Source organism: Tachypleus tridentatus, chromosome 12, assembly GCF_004210375.1.
Source record: "Tachypleus tridentatus isolate NWPU-2018 chromosome 12, ASM421037v1, whole genome shotgun sequence".
In the NCBI taxonomy this organism is placed as follows: domain Eukaryota; kingdom Metazoa; phylum Arthropoda; class Merostomata; order Xiphosura; family Limulidae; genus Tachypleus; species Tachypleus tridentatus.
The window spans coordinates 53,827,864-53,854,757 of NC_134836.1; the positions used below are offsets into that span (position 1 = coordinate 53,827,864).

At 34.3% G+C, this 26,894-nt stretch overlaps 1 protein-coding gene and 1 long non-coding RNA gene across 2 annotated transcripts in view; one reads left to right on the plus strand and one right to left on the minus strand.

The window, feature by feature from the left end:
- LOC143233347 (neural cell adhesion molecule 2-like) overlaps positions 1-10,688 on the plus strand; it is a 132,147-nt gene extending 121,459 nt beyond the window's left edge. The window contains exons 11-13 of the mRNA XM_076469506.1: positions 1,105-1,178; positions 4,515-4,633; positions 9,955-10,688. Of these exons, the coding sequence (XP_076325621.1) occupies positions 1,105-1,178; positions 4,515-4,633; positions 9,955-10,125 (364 nt within the window). The 3' untranslated portion in view covers positions 10,126-10,688. The remainder of the gene's footprint in view (positions 1-1,104; positions 1,179-4,514; positions 4,634-9,954) is intronic.
- A 5,059-nt stretch (positions 10,689-15,747) lies between these two features.
- On the minus strand, positions 15,748-25,951 carry LOC143233336 (uncharacterized). The gene is made up of 2 exons (XR_013018103.1): positions 25,839-25,951; positions 15,748-16,306 (listed from the first exon to the last, which is right to left on the minus strand). It is a non-coding gene; the product is annotated as an uncharacterized LOC143233336 (long non-coding RNA).
- Positions 25,952-26,894: the final 943 nt, after the last annotated feature.

Below are 26,894 nucleotides of genomic sequence, written 5' to 3' on the forward strand. Positions count from 1 at the left end.
TATGGATGAATCAGTACGCCATGCTTTCCACAGTTAATTTCTTGTTTTATTAAACATACGAACACGTTCCTTGTTCCTACACATAGTTCTCAACGAATGATGTTTATTTATTGTAATATTTCAGTTAATGTGATGTTTTAAAACATCTCTGTTTTATGATAATTAGTTTCAAACTTGGACACTAAGAAAATTTATTATATATTCTGCCTTTATTATATGAAGCAAAATCCGTGGACGTAGAGATGTTATATGTGTAGTCCAAACTCATAAACTTTGTTTCATTTCATTTGTTTATTGTTTCACATGCAATTTCAGTTAATGCAAATTTCGAATTATCTGGTAAAGTGAGCCCTATTTTCTATGTTTTTCTTTAAACATATATTAGGGTAAATTTAAAATGGTAGCATCACAAAGCGAGACTATGTATGTGAAAACATAAGCTCGTACGTATTGATGAAACCGTTTACAGTTATATTACAGCAGAGCTCTCAGTAGTACAACACAAAGTGACCTTTCAGCGAGACTATGTATGTGAAAACATAAGCTCGTACGTATTGATGAAACCGTTTACAGTTATATTACAGCAAAACTCTCAGTAGTTCAACACGAAGTGACCTTTCAGCGAGGCTATGTATGTGAAAACATAAGCTCGTACGTATTGATGAAACCGTTTACAGTTATATTACAGCAGAACCCTCAGTAGTTCAACACAAAGTGACCTTTCAGCGAGACTATGTATGTGAAAACATAAGCTCGTACGTATTGATGAAACCGTTTACAGTTATATTACAGCAGAGCTCTCAGTAGTTCAACACAAAGTGACCTTTCAGCGAGACTATGTATGTGAAAACATAAGCTCGTACGTATTGATGAAACCGTTTACAGTTATATTACAGCAGAGCTCTCAGTAGTTCACATACTCTTTTTGCTGCCTCTAACGTTCTTTTTTCGTATAATTACTTTTTATTCAGGTAATTTACTTCGACAAAATGGATTTAGATTTTTTTGTTGCTGAAGTAAAAATCTGCATAAACTTAAAAAAAATATATCTCGTGTAAGGAACTGAAACATTTTAATCGGAGTTATTATCTATTCTTTTTATAGAACAGAAAAATACGAATCTCCACGTGATCAAATGATGACGTTACCTGAAGAAAAATGCCCGGATATTATTCCAGGTATGAAAAGTTTCACAAGTACAGCTGGCGGACTGTTTGTTTTGTTTCTTTTATTTCGCGCAAAGCTACACGAGGGCTATCTGCGCTAATTTAGCAGTGTAAGACCAGAGGGAAGGCAGCTAGTCATCACCACCCACCGCCAACTCTTGGGCTACTCTTTTACCAATGAATAGTGGGATTTACCGTCACATTATAATGCCCCCTGTCTGAAAGGGCGAACATATTTTGTGCGATGGGGATTCGAACCCGTGACCCTCAAATTACGAGGCGAACGCCTTAATCCACCTGGCCATGCCGAGCCCTGGCGGGCTGAATTTAAGTATAGTTTTATCATCTACATTTTTTAAATCTCTCTCTCGCGAGGGAGCAAATATTCAAATTATGATAAAAATATAATTATTGTAATATATTATCCGAATATAAAGAGATACAAACAGACATAGAAATAGTTACGTCTTTAAATTTTTACTTTTGTTTTATTATTATGCATGTCGTCAAGGCAACATTAAATCCCACCTTCTCTAATTATCTATAACGGCAAACAATTTTCGTTAAGTATTATTTCATTAGAAGGTACAACTTTTACAGTTAATAAAAATTAACAACAATTATAAACTGATTTTATTATGTCAATTTAACGTTGGGATGTATTGTTTATGTTGTAATAATGAATGCCTACAATATTCGAACGTAACAACGAAGAATGTTAATATTCTTACAATTATCACTCGGAAACAGGGTTCAGATCCAACATTACAATCCAACAAGATCTGGTATATGTACCTATAAAAGAGTGTAACTGGAAAAGATCATGACATTAAATCAAACTAGGCTCCTAGGCTTGACGACTTGGTTACAGGAGGAAATATTACATAGGATCGCGCATGCACACTTTTTCAAATACAGCAGTCTTTCTTATAGAGCGAGATAAAATAATCATTTTTTTATGTTTTTAGACAGATGTGAATAAAGAAAAAGGTAGGAGATGGATAGATATTGTACTAAAATCTTATAAAAATTGTATACAGTGTTGCATGTATGTTGAATATCGGATTGAGCGCTTCCATTCTAAAACACTGGTTCGCAAGGTGACCGTTTTCGTAAAATGAAGAAAAAAGATACCAGATGTATTAAACACGATTTCTATCGCTACGTGGAATATCGATAAAACAACAGAATTTCACTGAAAATTGAAAATCCAACATAAGAAGTAACTTATAATGGATAAAGCCATCATAGAAAGAATGGTTTGGTTTCTTTTGAATTTCGCGCAAAGCTACTCGAGGGCTATCTGCGCTGGCCGTCAATAATTAGCAGTGTAAGATTAGAGGGAAGGCAACTAGTTATCGCCACCCACCGCCAACTCGTGAGCTACTCTTTTACCAACGAATAGTGGGACTGACATTATAACGCCCCCACGGCTGAAAGGGCAAGCATGTTTGGTGTTACGGAGATTCGAACCCGCAACCATCTGATTACGAGCCGAGTACCTTAACCGCCTTGCCATGCCGGACCCATAGAAAGAATGAGGGCAAGCTTCTGCAGATAATTAACACGCAAGCTCCAAGTGGCAGTTTGATAGGTTCCCTTCAGCCAAATTGTCAAAATCCTTTTGCATTCAAGAGACAAAGAAACGAGTGGTAACTCGCAGTTTTCACATTCTCAACTCTAGAACTATATACAATAAGCACAATACAGATTTACGATTAAGTATAACAGTATTTTTTAATACATTCATAAGATTATGGCAAAATTGTATTGTGTATAATAAGGCACGTTATTCAACTGGTTCTCATGATTTCACCAAATAAGTGTCACTTGAAAACGAACAATGTTCTTATAGGAACCAGAAATTAACCTGAGCACGCCTTATTGTTATTGTGTTTATTTTTTAAAGGTCACTAAATAACTAAACGTAGAAAGTTAAACCAGAGATTTGGATAACACGATCTCTTGAGGATAAAACTTGGGGGATAGGGTGTATGAAAACTAACTTGCAACTGACCGATGTAATTTTATCTTTGCTAAAAACTCAAAACAACAGATAACAATTGTTTTCTGCCCCACTTGGTTATTTTCCGAGTCAATCAGAGACAAATTTATTTGACGTGAGCTGTTAAATCGAGAGGTTAAAAACAAACTACTTTCACCTCTTAATTAATTAAACACAGAAATATGTAATATTCTTGCGTAGAGAAACCTAATATAATATGGACTAAGGTTATAGAAGTAATTTATTGAACAAAAAGATCGCTAAGAGTAAAAATAGTGGATGGATCAATAGGTTATCTATATGGGGCAGTATTTAAACTATAGAGGTGTAAAATTCTTTCTGGGGAGAGAATGTGTACGTCATTAATGAGTTTTACAGAAATAGACTCAAACTTTCTGTGATGTCGAGAAAACCCACTTGTAGAGAAATATATATGTAAAAACGGCTCGTTTGGGTTGAGAAAATATTTTACGTAGAAGAGCGAACAACGTTTCGACCTTCTTCGGTCATCGTCAGGTTCACAAAAAAAGAAAGAGGTAACTGACCGCGAGCTGGCCACATGTTTGAAAGGGGTTGTGTAACTGAGTGTAGGAATGTAGAGGGCGGTGTTAGATGTTTGAATATATAATTTTATATTATGTATTTTATTAATTTTAATATAAGTATAAAGGTGTTCCTTTGTTTTAACTTAAACCCAAAATAAACCAATACAGGGTACGACAATTTTAAGTTTATGAAACAAGGTATGGAACCGGGCATAGAGAGCGGTTATCGCGCCCGGACTGTAAATCCAAAGATTCAAGATTCACGACCCACTATAACAAACACTGGCCTCACACTTTTGGGCCGTGGGAACGCTTTTAGATGAAGTTCTAATACTTGATTAGACCAATGATTTTTGCTTATCTGTTAGAACATGGACGTGATTAGTATATATATATACACACAGTGTTCCTCAATAAGATGTTTTTTATTCCTGTTTATCAAACAGTTTACTTCGCATACACAAGAATGGTGGTTAAAACGATTCGAAATAAAATGTGACACGTAATTTTTGTACTAGACATAAAAAAAGTTTTCAAAATACGTTTTCTAAATTCTTTGTTGTGAGGAGAGAAAAACCACTATAGACGGTCGTCAGTTTCCTGACGATAGCCACACGAGTAGTCGAAACGTTGTGATTACGTTAAACAAATAAAAAATAAACCAACGCACTCGAAAGATGTATGTCTGGAGTTGGACTTTTAGTTAAAGTTTATTCATTTGTTAAAAGTATAGAAATTTTGTTCGACATAATGATTAAAGAAAAATCGAGTTTGAATTTGAGATTTCGGGAATTTTAGGGAATAGTGTAAAAATGAAGCCAACGATTTCGCTTCCATTTCAAGACTACGAAATTGAGGAATACAAGATTCCAGATTCGCCCTTGGATTCTCAGTTCTCTTCTACGTCTCCCACAAATGTAAGTTTGAGCCTTTGCGACTTTTCTGTTTGGTATTAAATAAACGAACCAATTTTATATCAACATACACATAACTACATTTATAACTATGTAACACTAAGTTTACCCTTGCTGTTTGTGGAAGGGTGAAACATGTTAACATGCTAGCGAAATACAATTGGAAAGGATATTTTTTACAACAAACCTACAATCCCGTTCCATAGTTTTATACTAACACTAACAAACTTTTAAATGCATTCTGTTTGTTTTTTCTTTCCCAGGTCAAAAAATTAATTAATTGCAATAACTGTGTGTTAGAATAACATACGGTATTTTTTATCAACAGATAACAAAATAAACGTTTCAGTTATGTGTTTTCTACAAGAAAGTAAGTGTATTTAATAATTAATTATTTTACATGAAATTTAATTAATGTATTGTTAGTTAATATATTCACACTAATACAATTAAATTTCTTAAGCAATCAACTATTAAAATAGACTTAGATTCTTTGGAGTTTCTAGTTTACTACATTTCTGTATCTAAGTTATGATGTCAACTGTTAGATATGTTTTCCTTATACACTACATGGCCATAAGTATGTGGACTCCCCTTCCAATCAGTGGGTTCGACTATTTCAGCTAAACCCCTTGCTAACAGGTTGGTAATATCAAACATACAGCCATGCATTCTCCATAGACAAATATTGGCAGTGGAATGGGTTATACTGAAGAGCTCAGTGACTTTCAAGGTGGCACTGTCGCAGGATGCCACCTTTCCAACAGATCAGTTTGCCAAGTTTCTGCCCAATTTTGATGAGTTACAGCCCCGGTCAACTGTAAATACTGTTATTGTGAAGTGAAAACGTCTGAGAGCGACAACAGCTCAACTAAGAAGCAGTAGGCTGCACAAACTCACAGAACTGGACCGCCGAGTGCTCAAGCCCGTAACAATCGTCTATCCACAATTGCAATACCCACTACCAAGTTCCAAACTGCTTCTGGAAGCAGCGTCAGTACAAGAACTGTTCGTCGGGAGCTTCATGAAATGGGTTTCCATGGCCGAACAGCCACACACAAGCCTAAGATCACCATGCACAACGTCAAGCATCAGCTGGAATGATATAAAGCACACCGCCTTTAGACCCTGGAGCAGTAGAACCGCGTTCTCTGGAGTGATGAATCACGCTTCACTATCTGGCAGTATGACGGACGAAACTGGGGTTGGCGGGTGCCAGGAGAACGCTACCTGCCTGAATGCACTTGCCAACTATAAAGTTTTGTGGAGGATGAACATGGTCTTGGGCTGTTTATTTATGGTTTGGTTTAGGCTCTAAAGTTCCAGTGAAAGGAAATCTTAATGCTACAGCATACGACATTCTAGAGAATTGTGTGCTTTCAACTTTGTGTCAACAGTTTGAGGAAGGTCCGTTTTTGTTTCAGCATGACAATGCCTCCGTGCACAAAGCGAATTTCATAAAGACATGATTTACCAAGGTTGGTGTGGAAGAATTTGACTGGTCTGCACAGAGCCCTGACCTCAACCCCGTCGAACACCTTTGGGATGAATTGCCCGACCTCACTGATGCTCTTGTGGCTGAAGAGGAGCCAATCCCAGCAGCCATGTTCCAAAATCTAACGCCCATAGTTTTGGAGTGAGATGTTCAACAAACACATATGGGTCGGGTGTCCACATTTTTTTTCGGCCATGTAGTGTATCTCAATATAGAAATTAAAACCGATGTTGCTAGTTGTATTTGAATGTTCTTCACTCTATAGCTTCCATATATGGTGTGACATCGATAAATGTTTGTGTCAGTAAATGTTCTCGAAGCATCTTGTTTAGCAGTTTGGTTTCGCTGTTCGTCTATGCTAATGTCAAGGTAAATTAAATAATAAAGTACATACGTTTCGTGAAATTAATGGTACGAATTCACACCTCAGTACTATTATTTGCGAACAATATTTCTATCGAATTAATTCCACTTTTAACGTAGACGAAACGTCTTTATGTAATATATTTTTATATTAGCCACAAACTATAGAAATGTTTCTAACTGTACCAGTATCTCCTCATAATTAGTTATGAAATAATAACAGTAAACAAAGTATTATTCAGAATAAAGTGTATACGTAGTACTTGTTATAGATTATACTTCTAAAACGCAGAATTTTGTTTTCAGTTAAGGTCATTCTTTGTCTGAAAATTATTCAAATAACTTTGTGACGAAGGTGATGTTACAGAAAGGATTGGTTTGTTTTGAATTTCGCTACACGAGAACTATCTGCGCTAACCGTCCCTAATTTAGCACTGTAAGACTAGAGGGAAGGTAGCTAGTCATCACCACCCACCGCCAACGCTTGAGCTATTCTTTTACCAACGAATAGTGGGATTGGCCGTAATATTATAACGCCCCACGGCTGAAAGGGCGAGCATGTTTGGTGCGACGGGGATTCCAACCCACGACCCTCGGATTACGAGTTGAGTGCCTTAACCGCCTGGCCATGTGCGACATCAACGAAGGTTTCTATAACAACATCAAACAAAATATCCATTTACAAGAAAACCAAACGTAATTACATAAATAGCATTTCAAACATTTGTTGTTTGTTGTTGGCCAAGCGTGTTAAGGCGTTCGACTCGTAATCCGAGGGTCGCGGGTTCGAATCCAGCTCGTACCAAACAGCTCGCCCTTTCAGCCGTGGGGGCGTTATAATATTATGGCAAATCCCACTATTCGTTGGTAAAAGAATAGCTCAAGCGTTGGCGGTGGGTGGTAGTGACTAGCTGCCTTCCCTCTAGTCTTACACTGCTAAATTAGGGACGGCTAGCACAGATAGCCCTCGAGTAGCTTTGTGCGAAATTCCAAAAAAAACAAAAACAAAACAAACAAACGAAATTAAAAAAAACAACAGTGTCAATTTCTTTTTCTGGAAATGAACTTAAAAAAGGTTTTTTTTTTAATTTCGCGTTTTGATAGCGTAACGTAATACATGATAACATGTTAATAAGTTTGGGCAATTAATTAAAAATACAAAGTGAAATATTTTGCCCGAATAAGTCGAGAAAATATATTTTTGTAACATAGAGAACACTCTGGTCGACTCGAGTGGATCAATGAAACAACTGAAATGACCTTCCCGGGTGTTACAGTTTGGCGGGTGTTTTGGATACGCAAGTTTCCTACAAATTTTCTTTTCACATATTTTCTAGTTTTATATATAAAAATAAAATAAGCTGGCGATGTAATTATTACGCAAGCAAAATTTGGACTGAAGAAGACACGTGAAAGCGTCGAACCTTGTGTTCCATAAAAACGAATATTAACTTAATTTCAGACTACTTTACGCGGTACTTTGTATTTAGTTACTGTATGATATTTGGTGTTACATGTCTAAGCTGGCGAAAATAATGACTCTTTTTAGTCTTGACGAAAATTAATATGGTCATGCTTGGCTGCAGACGTGTCTTGTCACATTTCAATTAGTTACATCAGGTATGTATTTCAAGTTATAGGTTTGTAAAAACAGCATTTCACACCTGTCTTTTATCCACGAGTGCCTTGTGACTCTTGGCAAACAAAAGCTGAATCTGAAATATTAAATTTACTCAGTTAGGATTCGAACCAAAAAACACGATTTTAATGTATAAAAGAATCACTGTTCCCGTCCTTATGGAATATTAAATCTATAGACCTTAGGTGACACTTATAGTAGGCTCACATGTTTTTATATTATATCCTATGATACGAAATAAATCAAGGTATTAATAAGATAGTGTTAAAAATGTCTTTAAAACAAAGATCCACATTAATATACAGTGAAAGATACGTACAATAGGATTGAAAAAATAATGAAATAAAAGAAGTGATACGAAATTTATATAATATTTGGAACATTATAAATATAGATCAACTTACATATAATTAAAGTTCTATCTGATGAGAGAGACCAGTTACGCAGGTATGTCAATGGTAAATGACATATAATCCATCCGCTCAACTTGTCATCAGCTTACGTTCTCTTTCATTGTCTCTAAGATCTTGATAGATTAATTACTAAGTTAATAGGTACTATTAGAACATTAGTACAGTAACTTTAACTGGTGAGAAGCGATATAACTAAAATTAACACTTTCTCAGTTTCCATTTTCATTGGTTTGTTTTGAGTTTTCGCGCAAAGCTACACGAGGGCTATCTGCGCTATCCGTCCCTAATTTAGCAGTGTAAGACTAGAAGGAAAGCAGCTAGTCATCACCACCCACCGCCAACTCTTGGGCTACTCTTTTCCCAATTAATAGTGGGATTGACTGTAACATTATAACGCCCCCACCGCTGCATCCATTTCTATTGTCCTAATGCCTTATATGGCAAGAAATCGACTCTACATGTAAATATTTTATTGCTTCATTTTACAAGTTCTATAAAAGAAAGAAAATACAGTTAACTACATAGGCGTCAGATACACAGAAATAAATAAATAGTTCATAAATCGCCAAAAGCGTTTTCTATAAGGTGAAGTTTCGAATTAGCGCTTTTGATTTTAAGCTTTACGATTTGACAAAGAGCGCTAACTCGATTTTCTTTTGGGTTTTTCTTTTGTTACTAAGCACAAAGCTACACAATGGGCTATATATGATCTGCGGACAGCGTGTAAAAAAACCCGATATTTTAGCATTTCATATTCTCAGGGGGTGCACTTCCTTGAAACGTCTCTATTTAGGAATAAATATATATATATATATATTTTTTGGCGATCTGTGACCCATTCATATATAACTGAAAGGAAGTTTTGAATGAAATACATCTTTTTTGTAAAAGCGGTATTCTACAAAAACAGGTTTGTTTTCTTGCACACTTATATAAAACTGGCTTTAGCTAGTTATTGCTCTGATAATGAGCTATCTGTTTTCTCTCACGGTTGACAGAACCCTGAATTCTAGAGTAGACTTATCAATAACTCACTGGAAATTTTTACGAGTGATATCAAGTTGTTTTTCACCATTATTTTGGGTCTCTCACATTTATCTTTTTTTTTATTCCATCAAGCTCCCAGTGACATAGCGAAATGTCTTCGGACTTACAGTGCCAGAAACAGGATTTCGATACTCGTGGTGGCCAGATCACAGATAGCCCATCGCATAGCTTTGTGCTTAAGTCCAAACAGACAAACGAAACTCCTCCATCAAAATTACAACATAAAAAATAAAAATACATTTTCTCCCATGTCTTTTAAGCTCTCTCTTTAAACTCTTGTTTAAACAACAACAAATGTTTGAAATGCTATTCGTGTAATTACGTTTCGTTTTCTTGTAAATGGATATTTTGTTTGATGTTGTTATAGAAACCTTCGTTGATGTCTTACGGAAAATACAGTCAACAAGATAAAGAAATGTATCCTCCAGCACAGCAAGATTTCTCTAATAAAAGTTGCCAGCGACTAATCAAGGTGCTACCAACTAATCTACCAGGGCGGTGCCATCGAGAGCCGATTTGTGATGACACTGACGTGTGAAAACGTCAATGTAATCGTAAAAGTTAACCACACCCTCTAAAAGGAAGAGTCAAAAAACAGAAACAATGCTCCTAGGCAAGTTTACGTAAATTCATTTGTTCCCTCCATAACAATATCGAGAACAATTTCCACGTTTTTCTATAAATTTTAAAACTTAAGGAAAACCACGCTATCAATTCGTTGAAACTTTCAATAAACCCTTTGTATTATTTTGATTTATACGTAACCGTCGACAAGAAGAGTATCCGACAACAAAGAGAATTGGGACTCGACTGTTCTACCTCAGTTTTCAAGAATTACTTCCACATCAAATTGCTATTTTACGACAACGTTGCTTTAACGTTTCGCTTCTTTTCTCTTTCTCCACATTCCTGGTATCACTATTTTTTAATAATACACTGATCTGATGAATATTCGTCTATTAATAGTGTTTTTTTGTGTGAAAGTATTCTCAGTAATAATGGTATTTATTTCCATCACGTTGGCGTATTTCGATATTATATGTAAAACAAATAAAACTGTGTAATTTTCAATTAATAAATACTGACGTTATCCCTATTCATCACACACCGTATTTGTTATAGTATTAACATAACAGGAATTATTTACGTGGTATGGCCAAAAGACAAGGCGAGTGTAATATAACGTAAGTAATTATAGGAAGAAGCATTTAATTCGGTTTTGAAAATCACGTGTTATTGCATTAAAGAAAAACGTTCTTTGTATTTCATTTATCGTCATGCAATCATTTGAAATTCATAACACAATGTAACACAAATTTTGTTCCTGGATAGTATGTGTTGTTTCTTAATTGCTTATGTTGTAAAAGTACAGAAAACGGCCATTATTCCCTTCAAACGTTGCTTTTGTAACCTGGATAATGAAATTTAGAAATTAACCTATTTTATATGTAAAAACGGGCAAATTTGCACATTTTCATTTACATGAGGTCTCAATAAAACAACATATGAATCAAGATTTACATATATTTATACTAAAGTTACACAAAAATGTTTAGAAGTGAGTAGTTTTTCGAGATTTGCGACTGTAATCTAAATCACTTTCACGTATCAGTCCCCAAATATAGTCTCCCATCATGTTTTCGTTATACGCTGCTAGGTCACAAAAGCAAAGTTTGAAGAGAAAAATAGGTTTTTCCATTTACTTTAGGCGTAATCGACTGGGAAATAACACTTGCTGCCCAGGAAAAAACTAAGTAACATTTTTTTTACATAGTGTGATAAATATGACACAGTGGCATGTCTGCGGACTCTCAAAATTAAAAATCGGGTTTCAATATCCGTGTTTTGCAGAGAGCAGATAGGTCTTTACGTAGTAGCTTTGTGCTACTAATCTGTCCAATTAACAGTTGAAATATTTCTACCTCTAACGTTTTATTGTACGAACTTTATCACGTGATTCATTTCCTTTATCATATTATAAAATGAATAATGCAGTAAGTGGATATGGCTGGTAAAGCAAAACGTGGGAAACAAACAAAGGAAACGTATATGATTGCTATCCGTATTTATTGCGTTTCATATGTTGTTGTTTGTGTGTTACGTTTCGCATGTCCTGTCCTGAACAAGTTTAGTGTCTTTCGCACTCATTACCTGCACCTCATTCCATGTTCTGATTTGACTGATTATCGGTTTCGCTGTTTTGCGAATCGCTTTATTTCGATTGCCTTTTTTGTATAACTGTAGGGGAGGGGAGCAGAAATCTTAATAGAAGTACAGATTTAGAGAGTTTTGATGCCAGACTAACTATTGTTCAGATGAGTGACAAGATGTTAGGCACACTAGACAGTCTGTATTAAGCCATAGAACATTAAGTACACTTAATGATGACTCCATATGCATAACACCGCTGTTAGGAATCACCAGTTCACGACTCGGAATTTTATATGACATCAGTAGCGAAACGACAAGAAAGGGGACTTCATGAATAAGGCTTCAAATTAAAAAGGCCTTTTACTATCTTGCAGCTGACTGAAAGTCATTCACCCATCGTTTAGACATCTGTTGGCCTTTCTGAATCGACGGTAATGCCTTTTTCTCTCTTCGCGTATGAGTCAAGGTTTCATTCCTTTATTGACAATCAATGTGTTTCTATCGGGAAAGCTAAAGATAAGCGATGTGGCTCGGTTCAATATAGTTGAATATATCAATTTTGATTGAAGTCAGGCCATAAAGTCGAAAGACAACAGTGTAAATAAACGTATAAACCTCAATGTGCTTACTAGGCATGCGACGCTATTTTGACGTGTTTTGGACTCGGTTGTGTGGCCTTTTGCTGGCGTAATCGAGTCGTATTCTTTTGATGCACGATCCTGTTTAATGTCAGGATTTCGATGAGCTATGTACATTGTCGAATCAAGAGGACACAGTCTTCAACGCTTTAACTCTATTTATGACCAGATCAGAAAGCTCAACGTTGCACTGATAGAGTAGAGATACAAGACCTAACATAAAGTCTTTGTCGATTAGTATGCACTGCAGATGTAACAGTCAGTAACTTTTTTGTCCTTACAAAATTTGACACTTCTAGTCCTTTGAATTTGAAAATGCTCTTGCTTCAAGCGGTGTATTGTCAATGAAACTGATTCTTGGTAGTTTAAAACATGGCGATTTTCGTCTATGTTACTGACTTGGTTGTAAAGTATTTTCACAAACAGTCTTATCTTTAAAGTAATTTATCTTTACATTAAGTGAATACACTTTATTTAAACTATTATTACAATGTTAGAAGAAATACTTTTCTGATTATAATATTTATAATTGAACTTGACAAAATGGAGTAAATTACAAATTTCCTGACACATATTTTTTTTTCCAACAAAACGTTTCATTAATTCTTAAGACACCCAAAAAGTGCAACGTTTAATGTACAAACCAGTATTTCCATTTTAAAAGACACAATGAAAAGTGTTACTATGGGAAAGAAAAAATATAATTAACTTGCTAGTATCAAACTTTTTCTTAGGTCGGTCTCGTCCATTAAACGTATAGATATAATGCTAGAGCCATAAAAATGTCACAGACTCAGTCCGCTCACGTAACCCGGCAAATTAGAGTTAAAATTGAATTATAAATATCTGAATCGACATGCTTTGCAGACAAAGTAAAAATAAAACATCAAGCTAAAAGTCGAAAAACATTTTAGCAAGTAGAAGCCACTAGCAGGTTTGGTTTAATAGACAATTAATACAGAGAACCAGCTATGAATACAAACAAGCATTAGTGTCCTTGATTCTTAATGACGAGAAAGTATCGGTGTCCTCCTAGTCAATTTTTCAGTAAGAGGTTTTCATCGATGCCTTCCATGTAACTGTAAGGCCTGAAAAACAAGAGAATTACAGCGTGTAAGTTCTTTGAAGAAGAAGTATTTATTTACTTGCACTAAAATTTAAAGCTATCGACAGAAAGTTTTAGTGATAAATGTCTTACGAATCACACTCATGGACCACATATCAAACAAAGTCTATAAAAAAATACATCCGTTAACCACTTCATTAACCAAGAGGGTAACGTCTTCAAACACACTTAATAGAAACCAATGTACGAGGGTAGAGTTATTCAGCTAAAGAATAATAAAAAAAAAAACGTTGTAATATCTTTATATCATTTTTTCCGTCTGTTTATTACTTTGCAAAAAACAAAATATCTCGCCGACTGCACTTACCAGTCCTAACCCGCATTTGTTCTCTCATATGGTTTCTGCTGTGGCGTTGAGCATTAGTGGCTTGTGTTTGAAACCAGTGGGCGTAGTATCATAGTTGTGAGAAGCGTTGCACTAATCATACAAGAAGCCAAAAATATCCATTAGTTTTAATAAATCGGACTGTTTACAGAGAGTTTGTTTATTTCTTTGCTTCGAGAAGTCGTACAAAATTGCGTAAGTTATCTGTACATCGTTTATTTATAATCTTGAACTGATAGCTTAGAATAGCTATTGTCAACTTCTGAGCAACTGAACGAGCAGCCTGGTTTGTTCTTTAGTTGGAGCTGAGCGTGTTTTTACAGACGTAAGACACGAATCATGGATCATACAACACCTATGAGACAATCTAACTGTCATGTTATGCCTGTTTCAGCTGGTAGAAATGAAACAGAACTGTAATAAAATGATTTCGTCTGATTGTAACAGCATAGATTAAAATTCGTTAAGTAATTAATAGTAACAAGGAACCAATGTTGTCTAATGACAACAACAGAAATCAGTACTTGCAGCCTTGTTACAGTAGCGAAAAATGAATAAGAATCAAACTCTGTCGTGTCATGATAAAAATAAAACTATATATTTTTAAGACGGTTGGTATGGGTATTAGAACTTTAATTAAAATAAAGTACGGAACAACGTTTTGACTTTTTTAGGTCATCTTCACGTTAACTGATCGTTTCAAACTCTCTTTGTTAACCTGAAGATGACGAAAGAAAGCCAAAACGTTGTTCTGTACTTTATTTTAATTAAATTTTTAACACCCATACCAACCGTCTTGAAAATACATTTTAAACTCTACCGTTCAGTTGTCAAAGAAAAATTAATTCGAGTTAAACTATACCGCTTGGAGTTAGTAATGAAAAATCACTTAATACCAAATTGTGCCGTTGGTGGTAATAAGGAAAAGAGCAACAAGAGTGAAGGAAACCGTTTAGTGAAATATCACGTGAGGCCATTAGAAGAGAACGAAGCAAGTCTTCATAAGTTACGTAAGTCATTCTTAAGGACAAGGAGATAAGAGAGGTGGGGCCAAATTTTGTCACTTAATGGTAGAAAAATGGCATTGTAGTTATGTAAGATCATTTAGAATTAAACAAGAATACTTGATGATAAAAATCTTTGTTCAACTAGAACAAAAAACGATGTCAAAATAGGATGTATTCTTCACTCGAGTGGAAACCGTTGAATATTGAAACAAAACCTAAAATCCCAATAAAAGAAGTTTACAGCAAATCAACTAGAACGAATCTATACACCCTGGTGTAAAGACGGTGAAGTCGATTAGAGTTAATTCTTGACAAACTAAAGACGGAAAAGAGTTATGATCCCAGTAAGAACGTGTGGTGGTAGAAATGTTAGGTACGACTAGCTGACAATAGTCTGTTTACTCGACTGAGTCAATAATTCCATTTAATAATAGAAAATAGAGAATGCAAAATAATGAGATGAAATCATAGAATATTCTATGCCAGTAAAGTGAAATTGAATCGTCAGGTTTTTGTGTTGAATTTCACGTAAAACTATAAAACTGTACCCATAACTTTGTTTGTTTGTTTTTGAATTTTGCGCAAAGCTACTCGAGAGCTATCTACGCTAGCCGTTCCTAATTTAGCAGTGTAAGACTAGAGGGAAGGCAGCTAGCCATCACCACCCACCGCCAACTCTTGGGCTACTCTTGTACCAACCAATAGTGGAATTGACCGTCACATTATAACGCCCTCACAACTAAAAGGGCGAGCATATTTGGCGCGACGGGGATGCGAACCTGCGATCCTCAGATTACGAGTCGCACGCCTTAACCCACTTGGTCATCCCGGGCCTATCCCTAACTTTGAAGTGATGGACTAGAGGAAAGACAGCTAGTAAACATCACCCATCGACAACTCTTGGGCTACTCTTGCCAAACAGAATATTTGGATTTGACAGTCTCTCTTATAATGCATAAACAACACCAAAGTAACAGGACTCGAAAGAGGAGGCCTGCTCTCAGTCCGGTCTGTTAACCATTGTACCACACTCAGTACAGTCACACTAGATAGTCCAATGTTAACAAAGCGAAACAAAATTAAATTCATGTAAAATTCTTTATTTACACCATAAAACATTAAGAACTAAGTGACATAAGTTGCATAAAATAGTCTAAAAATAGTATACCATCTAGTGCGACAAATTAAGTCAATTACAGCACACAATGGTACCTAGTGACGACAAAGCAGAGTTGTGTATCATGTTTCATTAGACCTTAATCTACTTGCATTGTTGTATAATATAGTCACACATCTATCTCACGTTCCTTGTTTAATGCAACTGTTTTATGTTTGAATGTTGTTTTTTTCCCGCGCTTAATAGAATGTCTTCTCGTATGTTCTTCTTTTCTATGCTGAAATTGTTGTAGATCACCGAAGTTTCTCTAACTTCTTCATGGGTAAGGTTATGCAAGTAATCCTGGCAAACGTTCCTGGAGAAAAATGAAAAAGGTGAGATTAAGGAGAGTAGAAAAACGAATCATTTATTTAAAAAAAAAAAAAGACATCTCTCATCTCCTACACGTTACATCGTCTGAAGAAATGAAATGAATTGCCTGATAAAAGAGAGCGGGTGAGTTTTAACATAAGTTAACAACAAGAAGCGTGGTTAGAAATGGTAGTTTCAGATTAAAACTATTGGCAAAATAAGACGTTCATGGACGCAGATTATTTCTAATTGTGTCCGAGATTAAAGCTTCGATAATCACCAATCTACAAAGAATGAATGGAACAAGATTATCTGAAGGAACTCCACTTCTTAAAAGACGTAAATTTTAAAATTTTGATTTCTGCTGTTGTGGTGTTATTTTCAGAATTTTCACTACTTAAGCCATGGTCTACTCATGTCTTCAGCCTATCATATTTCTTCAAGGAGGTTGAATACATATATTTTGTGTTTAGAACGCTCAACTTGTAAGTTAGAGGGTTCAATTCCCATTGCTGAAAATTCCCGTCTTTTTAGCCGGAAGTACGTGTCATAATGTTACGGTCAATCACATTCTTCGTTAGTAAACAATGTATCTCAAGAGTTGGCGGTAAGTGTGTTAAATACCTGCTATTTGTTTAGTCTATCACTTCTATATTAGAGACCTAATGCAGACAGTTCTCGAGTAGTTTCCCGCGAAATGCAACCGATCAAACAATTAAGAGAAAAGGATCATGGAGTTTTACCATTACAGTCAGTGGGAAAAAACCTAGAATCACCTGTTTAAGCCTTCTGTTTATTTTTTCTTAATCAGTTGACTGATTATTTCTACAACCCAATAAAAAATAGTTATGTGAACGAACACAACTTGCAGAAGTCCTACCATAATGAAATAAACTAGTGGTTCTTACAGTCAATGAATGAACAATACGTTAGTAGGCTGATTCCATTGGTTATCCGAATATGTTTGTCTAGTTCTGTGCGTTATTGTTGGATAGTATTCAACCAATAATACCAACGAAACCTTTGCTTAATAACGTTACTCGTTGGACAGAAAGAACCATGTAAGAAGAAAGGTTGAGCAGTTTTTATCAGGTTTAAATACCCCAAACTTTTATATAAAAAAAAAAAAGGCGTTAGCTCTATGAGTTCCTTGATCTTATAAGATTTTCAACAAAATTATTTTTTCACTCTAGCTCATTTCAGTCTGTATAATATAGATAAATACCAGTATATGACTGATAAAAGTCTTTTATTAAAATGTATTATTGAGATATGTCACGTAAAAGCAGAAATTAATTTTGTTTTAATTTGAGAAGAAATATTTGGAAAATATTTATGTAAACAATTTAACATTTCGAAGCAACAAGGGTATTCATTTCGTGCGAATAGTTTGCAATTGCATTTCGAAAAAAAACTACTTAATTTTGGTGAATTCATATTGGGTGTTTATTCTTTGTTTATAAGTCAAAAAATGACTTTATATTAATAACTTGATTTTAAAGAGTAATTATAACGATTATTATTTTAAATTTAAGCGTGACAGATTCGTTAAAATATACAGTTGAGGTTTCAAGACCTTTTGTTTTTTAAATTAGTGATTTTTAAAACGGTTATGAACATAACACTACTTGTTAGAGTTGATTGAAGACGATTTGCGAACAAAGAACCATTTGTAATATAGCACTAAATGTTTATAGTGAATGGTTTATAGTGGAGTAGTAGTTTGGTGAGGAATAATAATAATTCTGGTTGTAATCTCAGTAATATCTGCACAAAAAGCCAAAAATACAGAATTATCTATGTAAGTATCATTTTGTTGTCTATCAGTAGGTTTTACTTTCGCTGGAACCTCCAAAACCTAGGGTACATTTTATATCCCATATTATAGCCTGTACCCTGAGATCATTTCAACTTGTGCAGCATTTTTGATATTTGTTTCAGCTTCTTTATAACAAAGTAACATTAGTCAGAGGTTTGGATTTGCTCTTTTTAACGCAGTCCTTGCTTTTTATCTTAATTTATTCTACTTGATTGTCCAGTATTAAAATTCTATGTATAAGTATTCTTTTATATATATTTTAACAAGTATAGTGTTGGTCCAGATTATTGGTGTTTGTAGACGAAAGAAAACACCATTGTAACTAGGATGCAATTAGGTTGTACAGAAATAAATGTCGTTTTTGATTTTTGAAGTTTGGAAAAGTGTAAACCAGTTTTGTAAAACATGCTTTAATCAAAGTAAGCACCATTTACACTAGCACACTTTTGCCAACTTCTAATGGTGCTGTTTACGCCTCTCTTGTAAAAATTACAGTTTCTATGGTCAATGAACCCCCTGAAAGCTTTTTCTGTGTCTGCCTTGTTTTGAAAGCGATTATTGTTCAAAAAGTTGTCAAAGTGCTTTGAAAAATGAAAATCTGTAGGGGAATTTGTTCAATTTTTGGAGCGTCATCCTTGATAGGTCCCATAATGCCGATTTCGTTGATCTTCAGTCAGCTCACGCAGAACCCACTTATCCAACTTTTTCATCTTTACAATCACACTCAGGTGGTTGACAATACTTGATTTGTTTGTGCCTAATTTTTCTACAAGCTCACGTACTGTTGTACGAGGGCCTGTATCAACTGCTTCCCTTAATCTGTTTTCATTTAAAACGGCTTCTTTCCACGACTTTCATCTCCATGTTGTTACCTTTAGAACCAACAATGAACTGTACGTTCAGTAACAGATCCGTGGCTGATGTTCCGTGTAGTTTCGGTAGCTTTTTGTCCAAGTTTAAAGTCGTAGAACAAAATTAGACGAAAGTTTTTCTCGTCCGTGTTGTCTTGAGGGTTGCGAAACTTACTCAGCAGAGAATTGAGACACCTTAGAAGTGACAAACGTTGGATTTAAACCAACAAACGATAAGTGACTCAATATTTAGCTTCTAAATGTCATCGTGAGAATTCCTACATCTATTTCTGGACAACCTAATACTTAGTTACATTAAAAGGAAAAGGTACTTGTACTATTCTGAAAACTAACATCAGTTCGAGCTCAATGATATTTTAAATAAAGGTTGTGAATCTTTGTTTGGAGACAGGGAGTGAAGACGTTAAAGCTATGAGTAGAACCGTACACAGTATTTCAGATTTAATTTGAAAAATATACAAATGTTTAGTGCAAAAGTTAAGGTTTTGTCTTGAAACGAAATTCAGGACTATAGAATGTCAAACTTTCAAAAACTTCCTGCTAAAACCACAAGCAGTAATAGCATTTTTATTGTATATGAAACAAATATGAACCTCAAGACGGCTGGTATGGGTATTAAATCTTTTATTAAAGTAAAGTAGAGAACAACGTTTTGACCTTCTTAGGTCATCTTGAGGTTAACAAAGTTGCAAACTCTCTTTGTTAACGTGAAGATGACCTAAGAAATCGAAATGTTGTTTTCTACTTTATTTTAATAAAAGTTTAAATACTCATACCAGCCGTATTGAGATACATTTTTATTTCAAGTTGGTTTCTCGTCATCACGAAATACCAGCCTCTAGCAATATGTAAACTATGGGTATTTTCTTTCCTTTCGATACATACAACTTTTTATTCCTTACCAAACTTTTCGATTCGTAAAATACTGTGGGAATTTCCGTCAGTGTCAATAAGGCTGCTAATACTTATTTCACTGAAGAACAAGGTAGTATTTATTTATAAACTGTTACATTGATTTAATATTGATGTGACAACAATTTAGTAAAATGGAATCTCACCGATATATCGAATTCAGAAGTTCTATAAACACAATTCTTTAATTATTCAAGATGACATAAAAATATCAGAATAATTTATTTATTGTTATTTCATGAACCTGTTTGCAAAATCTTTATTGCCTCCATAGAATACATTAGCATGTGAGCACAAAAAATAATTCAGTATTTTGTTTTGGTATTTCTATTGGGTTAAGACTTTCTATTACACATATTTTTTTAACAATCGATGTTTTGATAACAAAGGATAATAAAGAAACATTAATAAAATAATTCATCATAATGAAATAATGACAATGTTGAAGTTTGGTATCTATCTTTGATTCGTATCTGGCAAACATATTGTTATAATATATTATATCAAGCAGGCTGAGCCTCTAAAGAATCTGTTAAAAAATAACGAGAAAAATATAAATTACTAATAAAATAATAGATAAAATTTGACATTGTGTGATTTGATTGCATAATAATATATGTGTTTAAGAATACAAATGGACTTATTTAGAACCCCAAGAAACATGACCAATGTATATAATAATCCACCGGTTTTTATTTGCTGACTAATTTTGTCAGCAACTAAGCCTTTCTGGTCCGTTATTAATACTTAATTTTATCCATACATACTGTGGACTCGAATTCTCTTGGTGGAACCAGAGCCTAACAAACGTGTCTGGAAACAACATTCAAGCACAGATTTGACTATTTACATTAATGACAACACTAAATGAAATAAAGGTTATTGTAACCGTTACTATATTAAGATACTAGAGCTGTGTCATCAAAACAGAGCCATTCGGATCACTTTACTATGTGGTTTGACCAAACAAGGGGCAAATTTATAAGTCCAAACGAATGTCATATACATTTTTTTAGGGGAGTTGGTTTTCGTTGTACATTACACATCCTTTTAATATTAATAAGTTTAGACAGTGTTTCTATTTACCAACAGCGTATGTTTTGCACTTTTATTGAGATATTTATGTGTTAGAATTCAACCTGATTACCGAGAAACAAGGTGCTAACTTCCCACATTTATGTTTCTAGCGGGTGTAATAGCGATAGCGTCCTTGAGTGTTGTGCAACCTGGTTGTTCACAAGAGTACATGTTTCAGGCAACTAAAAATAAAATTGTTAGCTCCTAGTACAATTTACAAACTTATCTCCCTCTCTTGTTCTATTTGTCGCTTTATTCTTTTGTTTTCAAACAATGCATCGTGTATTTATTTAACACTATGTTTCACGCAGTTTTCGTGTATTCTTTAATGTATTATACAGAATATTTAGTTTCATCTTTAATAAATAATATGAAAAAAAGCAAACCATATATTCCAAGGTAAACATTAATTATTATTATCCGATAAATTTGTAAATGTATTCTAAGATACATCTTCAATATATGATGTCTTATCTTATAGGATACTATTCTACTGATACCTATTTAGGGAGGTAGGATTAACCATTATCAGATATTCAACGATCAGATTCGTTCATGTGCTTGGATAGTTACCGTTCTAATGGAAGAAGAATGTGAGGTTACTCTGTTATATCTCGCATATGGAACACAAAAAATACTTGAAACCATTATGTTTACTTAAGTTGTGGATACATAAGGCGTCACTGAATACTTTCTAGTTTTCTGAAGGATATTACTAGGGCAAAAAACACACAACAAAATGTCCTTTTAATACTCTCGAATACATACACATATATATATATATAGCGAGACAGAGAGAGAAAGGATATTAATATGCTGTATTATAGAAGAGCTTACTTGTATATACATCTGCACAATTTGTTACACCAGGTTTTAGCTATCTTGGTGATATGTTTTGTTATGTTCCTAGTAGTGGTATTTTTTGTTATGTTTCTTGTAATATAGTTTTTATAACTTTCCTAGTGAAAATATACCTGTGTTTTTAGTGGTACTATTTTGTTACGTTCCATGTGATGTTATTTTACTACGTTCCTAGTGGTAATATTGTTATTGCTTTTCTAGAAAAATTATTTATATGATTTTAGTGGCACTATTTTGTTATGTTCCGTGTAATATTATATTATTATGTTCTGTGTAGTATTATATTATTATGTTCCATGTAGTATTATATTATTATGTTTCGTGTGGTATTATATTATTATGTTTCGTGTGGTATTATATTATCATATTCCTAGTAGAAGTATTTTATGTCGCTTTTGTGATAATAATATTATTATTTTTCTAGTGGTAATATTTTTATTACAACCCGAGAGGTAGTATTTTTGTTGTTTTCAGTAACTGCATCTCAGTGTTTCTCCCAGTAGTATTTTGTTACGTTCTTGGTATTCTTAATGAAATCCATAACACTAGACTTTAATTGCGTTCTTATGAGTCTTTTTTTCAATGTATTACTAATGGAAGTATTTTATTATGTTCCTAGTGGGCGTATTTGTATTATGTTTATAGTATTTCTTCGTTATGTTCTCAGTAATAGTAGTTTATCATATTCTTTGAGGAAGTGTTTTTATTTTTTCTTGTGATAGTGTATTCACTACGTTCTTTATTGACAGTGACTTTATTCCAACATTCGTTTTAATGAAGTGTGGTGAATACGTTGGTAAAACAAAGCAACTGTTAAAAAATTCCTCACAGCGGTTGATGGTTTACGCAATTCACTTGTTGCTTTTCAAGTCAAGATATTGCTGGCACGAGATTTGAAACAGAAATGTGGACGAAAGAATGTTGTCTTGAACATTCCGTTTAACAACCAGATTATTTTTGTCTCGGTCCAACATGATGAACAAAATTTATTTGACTATAATCTTTATTTAACTGAAATGAAACCAACTAAATATAATGGTAAAAGTGCAAACTTTTCATTCTACTCGGAACACGTTTCTTGGAAACTTAAGTGTTAACAATGAATATTGCATATTAGGTGCACGGTCGCGAAACCAAGTTCATTATACTGCAGCTGAGCATTTCGTGAAACTTGCTTTGTAAAAGAAAGGACGTTTTCTTAAATCTGAGTTTGTTTATTTTTTGTATGTTGTGCCAGTTCCTATGTTTGAGTTTAACACTCGCAGGTTTGCCATGTGTCATTGCAGTCTCTTCGTAATGTTAACAGTTAAACAAACTGAAGAACTTTATTTAGCCTGACGAGAGGAAAACACCAAAATGTTATTCTTTTGGTAAGTTGCCAATTCTCTTAACATGCAGGATGAGTGAACCCTAAAAGCGTTCTGTACAAGGTGTTGAAAGCAAAAACACAAAAGAAAAATCATACAAAATAAGATATAATAAAGAATGGTTGTTCAAAATAATCAAGTAAAACAGCATTCATTGAGCGATATATTATAAATATTGTGGTCTCTTAACGGTTTACATTGATAGCAATGAGATTTTCAACATCTTGCAAAACGTTTGCATCATTTGAAACTTTACCAATAATTCGATTTAGGCTGAAATGCATTGACATATCTTTGACAAACAGTCCACAAGTTAAACAGTAGAAACGTGCGTGAAGTAATAACCTTAAGATACTTACGTGTGCTAAAACAATAAGAAAAGAAACAAAAGGAAAAAACACGACAAAACAAAATAGTATTTTTTCATAAATATTTTGTATTTTATGAAGCTCCTCAAGTTATTGATGTAACAGAATAGCATTTACCACATGTTAATCTATAAAGTTATTGATATAACAGAATAGCATTTACCACAGGTTAATTTGTAAAGTTATTGATGTAACAGAATAGCACTTACCACACGTTAATTTGTAAAGTTATTGATGTAACAGAATAGCATTTACCATACGTTAATTTGTAAAGTTATTGATATAACAGAATAGCATTTACCACAGGTTAATTTGTAAAGTTATTGATGTAACAGAATAACACTTACCACACGTTAATTTGTAAAGTTATTGATGTAACAGAATAGCATTTACCACAGGTTAATTTGTAAAGTTATTAATATAACAGAATAACATTTACCACACGTTAATTTGTAAAGTTATTGATATAACAGAATAGCATTTACCACAGGTTAATTTGTAAAGTTATTGATGTAACGGAATAACATTTACCACACGTTAATTTGTAAAGTTATTGATGTAACAGAATAGCACTTACCACACGTTAATTTGTAAAGTTATTGATGTAACAGAATAACATTTACCACAGGTTAATTTGTAAAGTTATTGATATAACAGAATAACATTTACCACAGGTTAATTTGTAAATAACATTTCATAGAATCCAGATTAATATCAGTTTATAAATTTTTCATCCATTCTAATATAACCGGCCAGGCATGGACAGGTGGATAAGGCACTCGACTTGTAATCTGAGGGTCTCATGTTCGAATCCCCGTCACACCAAACATGCTCGCTCTTTCAGCCGTGAGGGCGTTATAATGTAACGGTCAATTCCATTATTCGTTGGTAAAAGAGTAGCCCAAGAGTTGGCGGTGGGTGGTGATGACTAGCTGCTGCTTTTCCTCTAGTCTTACACTGTTAAATTAGTGACGGCTAGCGCAGATAGCCCTCGAGTAGCTTTGCGTGAAGTTCAAAACAAACCAAAAAAACCCATTCTAATATAACCATACACATAGAATCACAGAACATTTCTATTCAGTAGCGGTAAATTAATAGAACAAAATAATTTATGCAAATATGCAACATCTTCAAAAATCTTTAACCAACAGAAAAGTTCCAAAGTAAAGTTAAACGTTATGCTTTATCAATGACTTGTTTGACCAGAAATAAATTCAAATAACAAAGAGAAACGGAATATTTTTTTCTCATTTTTAGTTTAAAGTACTCGAAAGCATTCAAAAGAAATATCTTGACAATAATTATTTCGTTAGTTGCAGGGAAGCGTATAATCCAGAACCTTCCAACCAACAAATAGCGTATTAAATTTAATGTCGTGGTCAGCTTTAAAGCGCAAATAACTTTAGTTTTTATAAAGCAAATAAAAGTGCGACGTTTCAACCCATAGGTTAACAGCAAAGTCGAAGTGTAACAGTTATTCTCGGCAATGTACAAGTTGAATTATATATATATATATCTAACAGAAGTAGAGATAATTATTTCCAAAAGGTATAAGAATATTAAATCTATAGAAATTTAAAAAAATAGCATGAAAATATATGGACTATAATTAGTAGAGAGAGATGGATTTCTGAGATATTGTGGAAAGAAGGTTTTAATGTTTTGATCTGTATAGTTTCTGCAGAAAGAAATCAAATAATTTTGTGTAGGTGTTGGACAGGCCCCGGCATGGCCAGGTGGGTTAAAGCGTTCGACTCGTAATCCGAGGGTCGCAGGTTCAAATCCCCGTCTCACCAAAGATGCTCGCCCTTTCAGCCGTGAAGTCATTATTATGTGACGGTCAATCCCACTATTCGTTGGTAAAAAGAGTAGCCCAAGATTTGGCGGTGGGTGGTGATAACGAACTGCCTTCCCTCTAGTCTTACACTGCTAAATTAGGAAGGCCTAGCACAGATAGCCCTCGTGTAGCTTTGCGCAAAATTGAAAAATTAAACAAACTAAAAACTACTGGACAGTGCTTTGTACACAATAAGAATAGCTTTTTTTGAATCTTTCCTATACAGTTTTATTTATATTACATGAAATATTTGTTCATTAAAATATCAAATCATAAAATAGTAATTCGGTGGCTAGTGATACTTGTTTTTGTTAATTTAAATGTAAATGTATGTTAACTTCATTAACGTTTCTTATCTGCGACATCTCTTTGCTTAACACAAAGTAGGTAAATGAGTTCTAAATAAGTAAACTTTGCACTGACCCACTGGGGATAGTGACCATCTTCATGCCTCGTGCAATGAGAACTGGGGTAGTGACCATCTTCATGTCTCGTGCCCTGAGAACTGGGGGTAGTGACCATCTTCATGCCTCGTGCCCTGAGGAATTGAGGGTAGTGACCATCTTCATGTCTCGTGCCCTGAGGAATTGAGGGTAGTGACCATCTTCATGTCTCGTGCCCTGAGAACTGGGGGTAGTGACCATCTTCATGCCTCGTGCCCTGAGAACTGGGGGTAGTGATCATCTTCATGTCTTGTGCCCTGAGATTAATTTCTTACATTTTTTTTTGTTAACGTAATCAATAAACTTTACTGTGTTTAATTAACTTTCGCTAAATTATAGTAATTAGATTTAAAACTGCTTCCAATGATTGTATTTTAGACTACTAGGCTTAACTACATGTAGCAGTGTTTTAGCTTTATTATAGAAGTTATTGATTTTATGCTAGTAAAGCCTTTTCAGAGCTCTCTGACTAGACATTTACTTTCTGAACCTACCTAATTTTTTTTACGTTAAATAAGGGCCAAAGTGCTCAACGAAAGTGTCAACAACATTTTCACCCGGAAACAACAAAAATGTACGTCGAGAATATTGACATTTCTCATTCCAGTCTATCTTGTGAGTTTTTGACATCAATGTAGTTCTTTTTCCTTTAGTCTATCTTAGAGTTATCAACATTGATGGGCCCAGGCGTGGCCTAATGGCTAGTATATCGGATCGAGGTACCTAGGTTTTAGAAATGTTGGTACCAAACCCTCTTAACTCTTTTAGTGGTGGGTGTGTTGTAAGAATGACAGTTAGTTCCGTTATTCAGTTCAAAATAAGTGTTTTAAGCGGCAGGAATTTCCTGCTGCTGGCATATATATATATATAAGGGCTTTATACCCGCCCGATTAGATCCTCTTTCTGGTGAACATATAAACACACAATTCACAATAATACAAGCTATTGTGTTATAACGATACCGTGTAATTATCTTTCTATAAAACGACCCTCGGATGATTTGGTTCCCGTTTTCAAATTAAAATAACGCAATAGT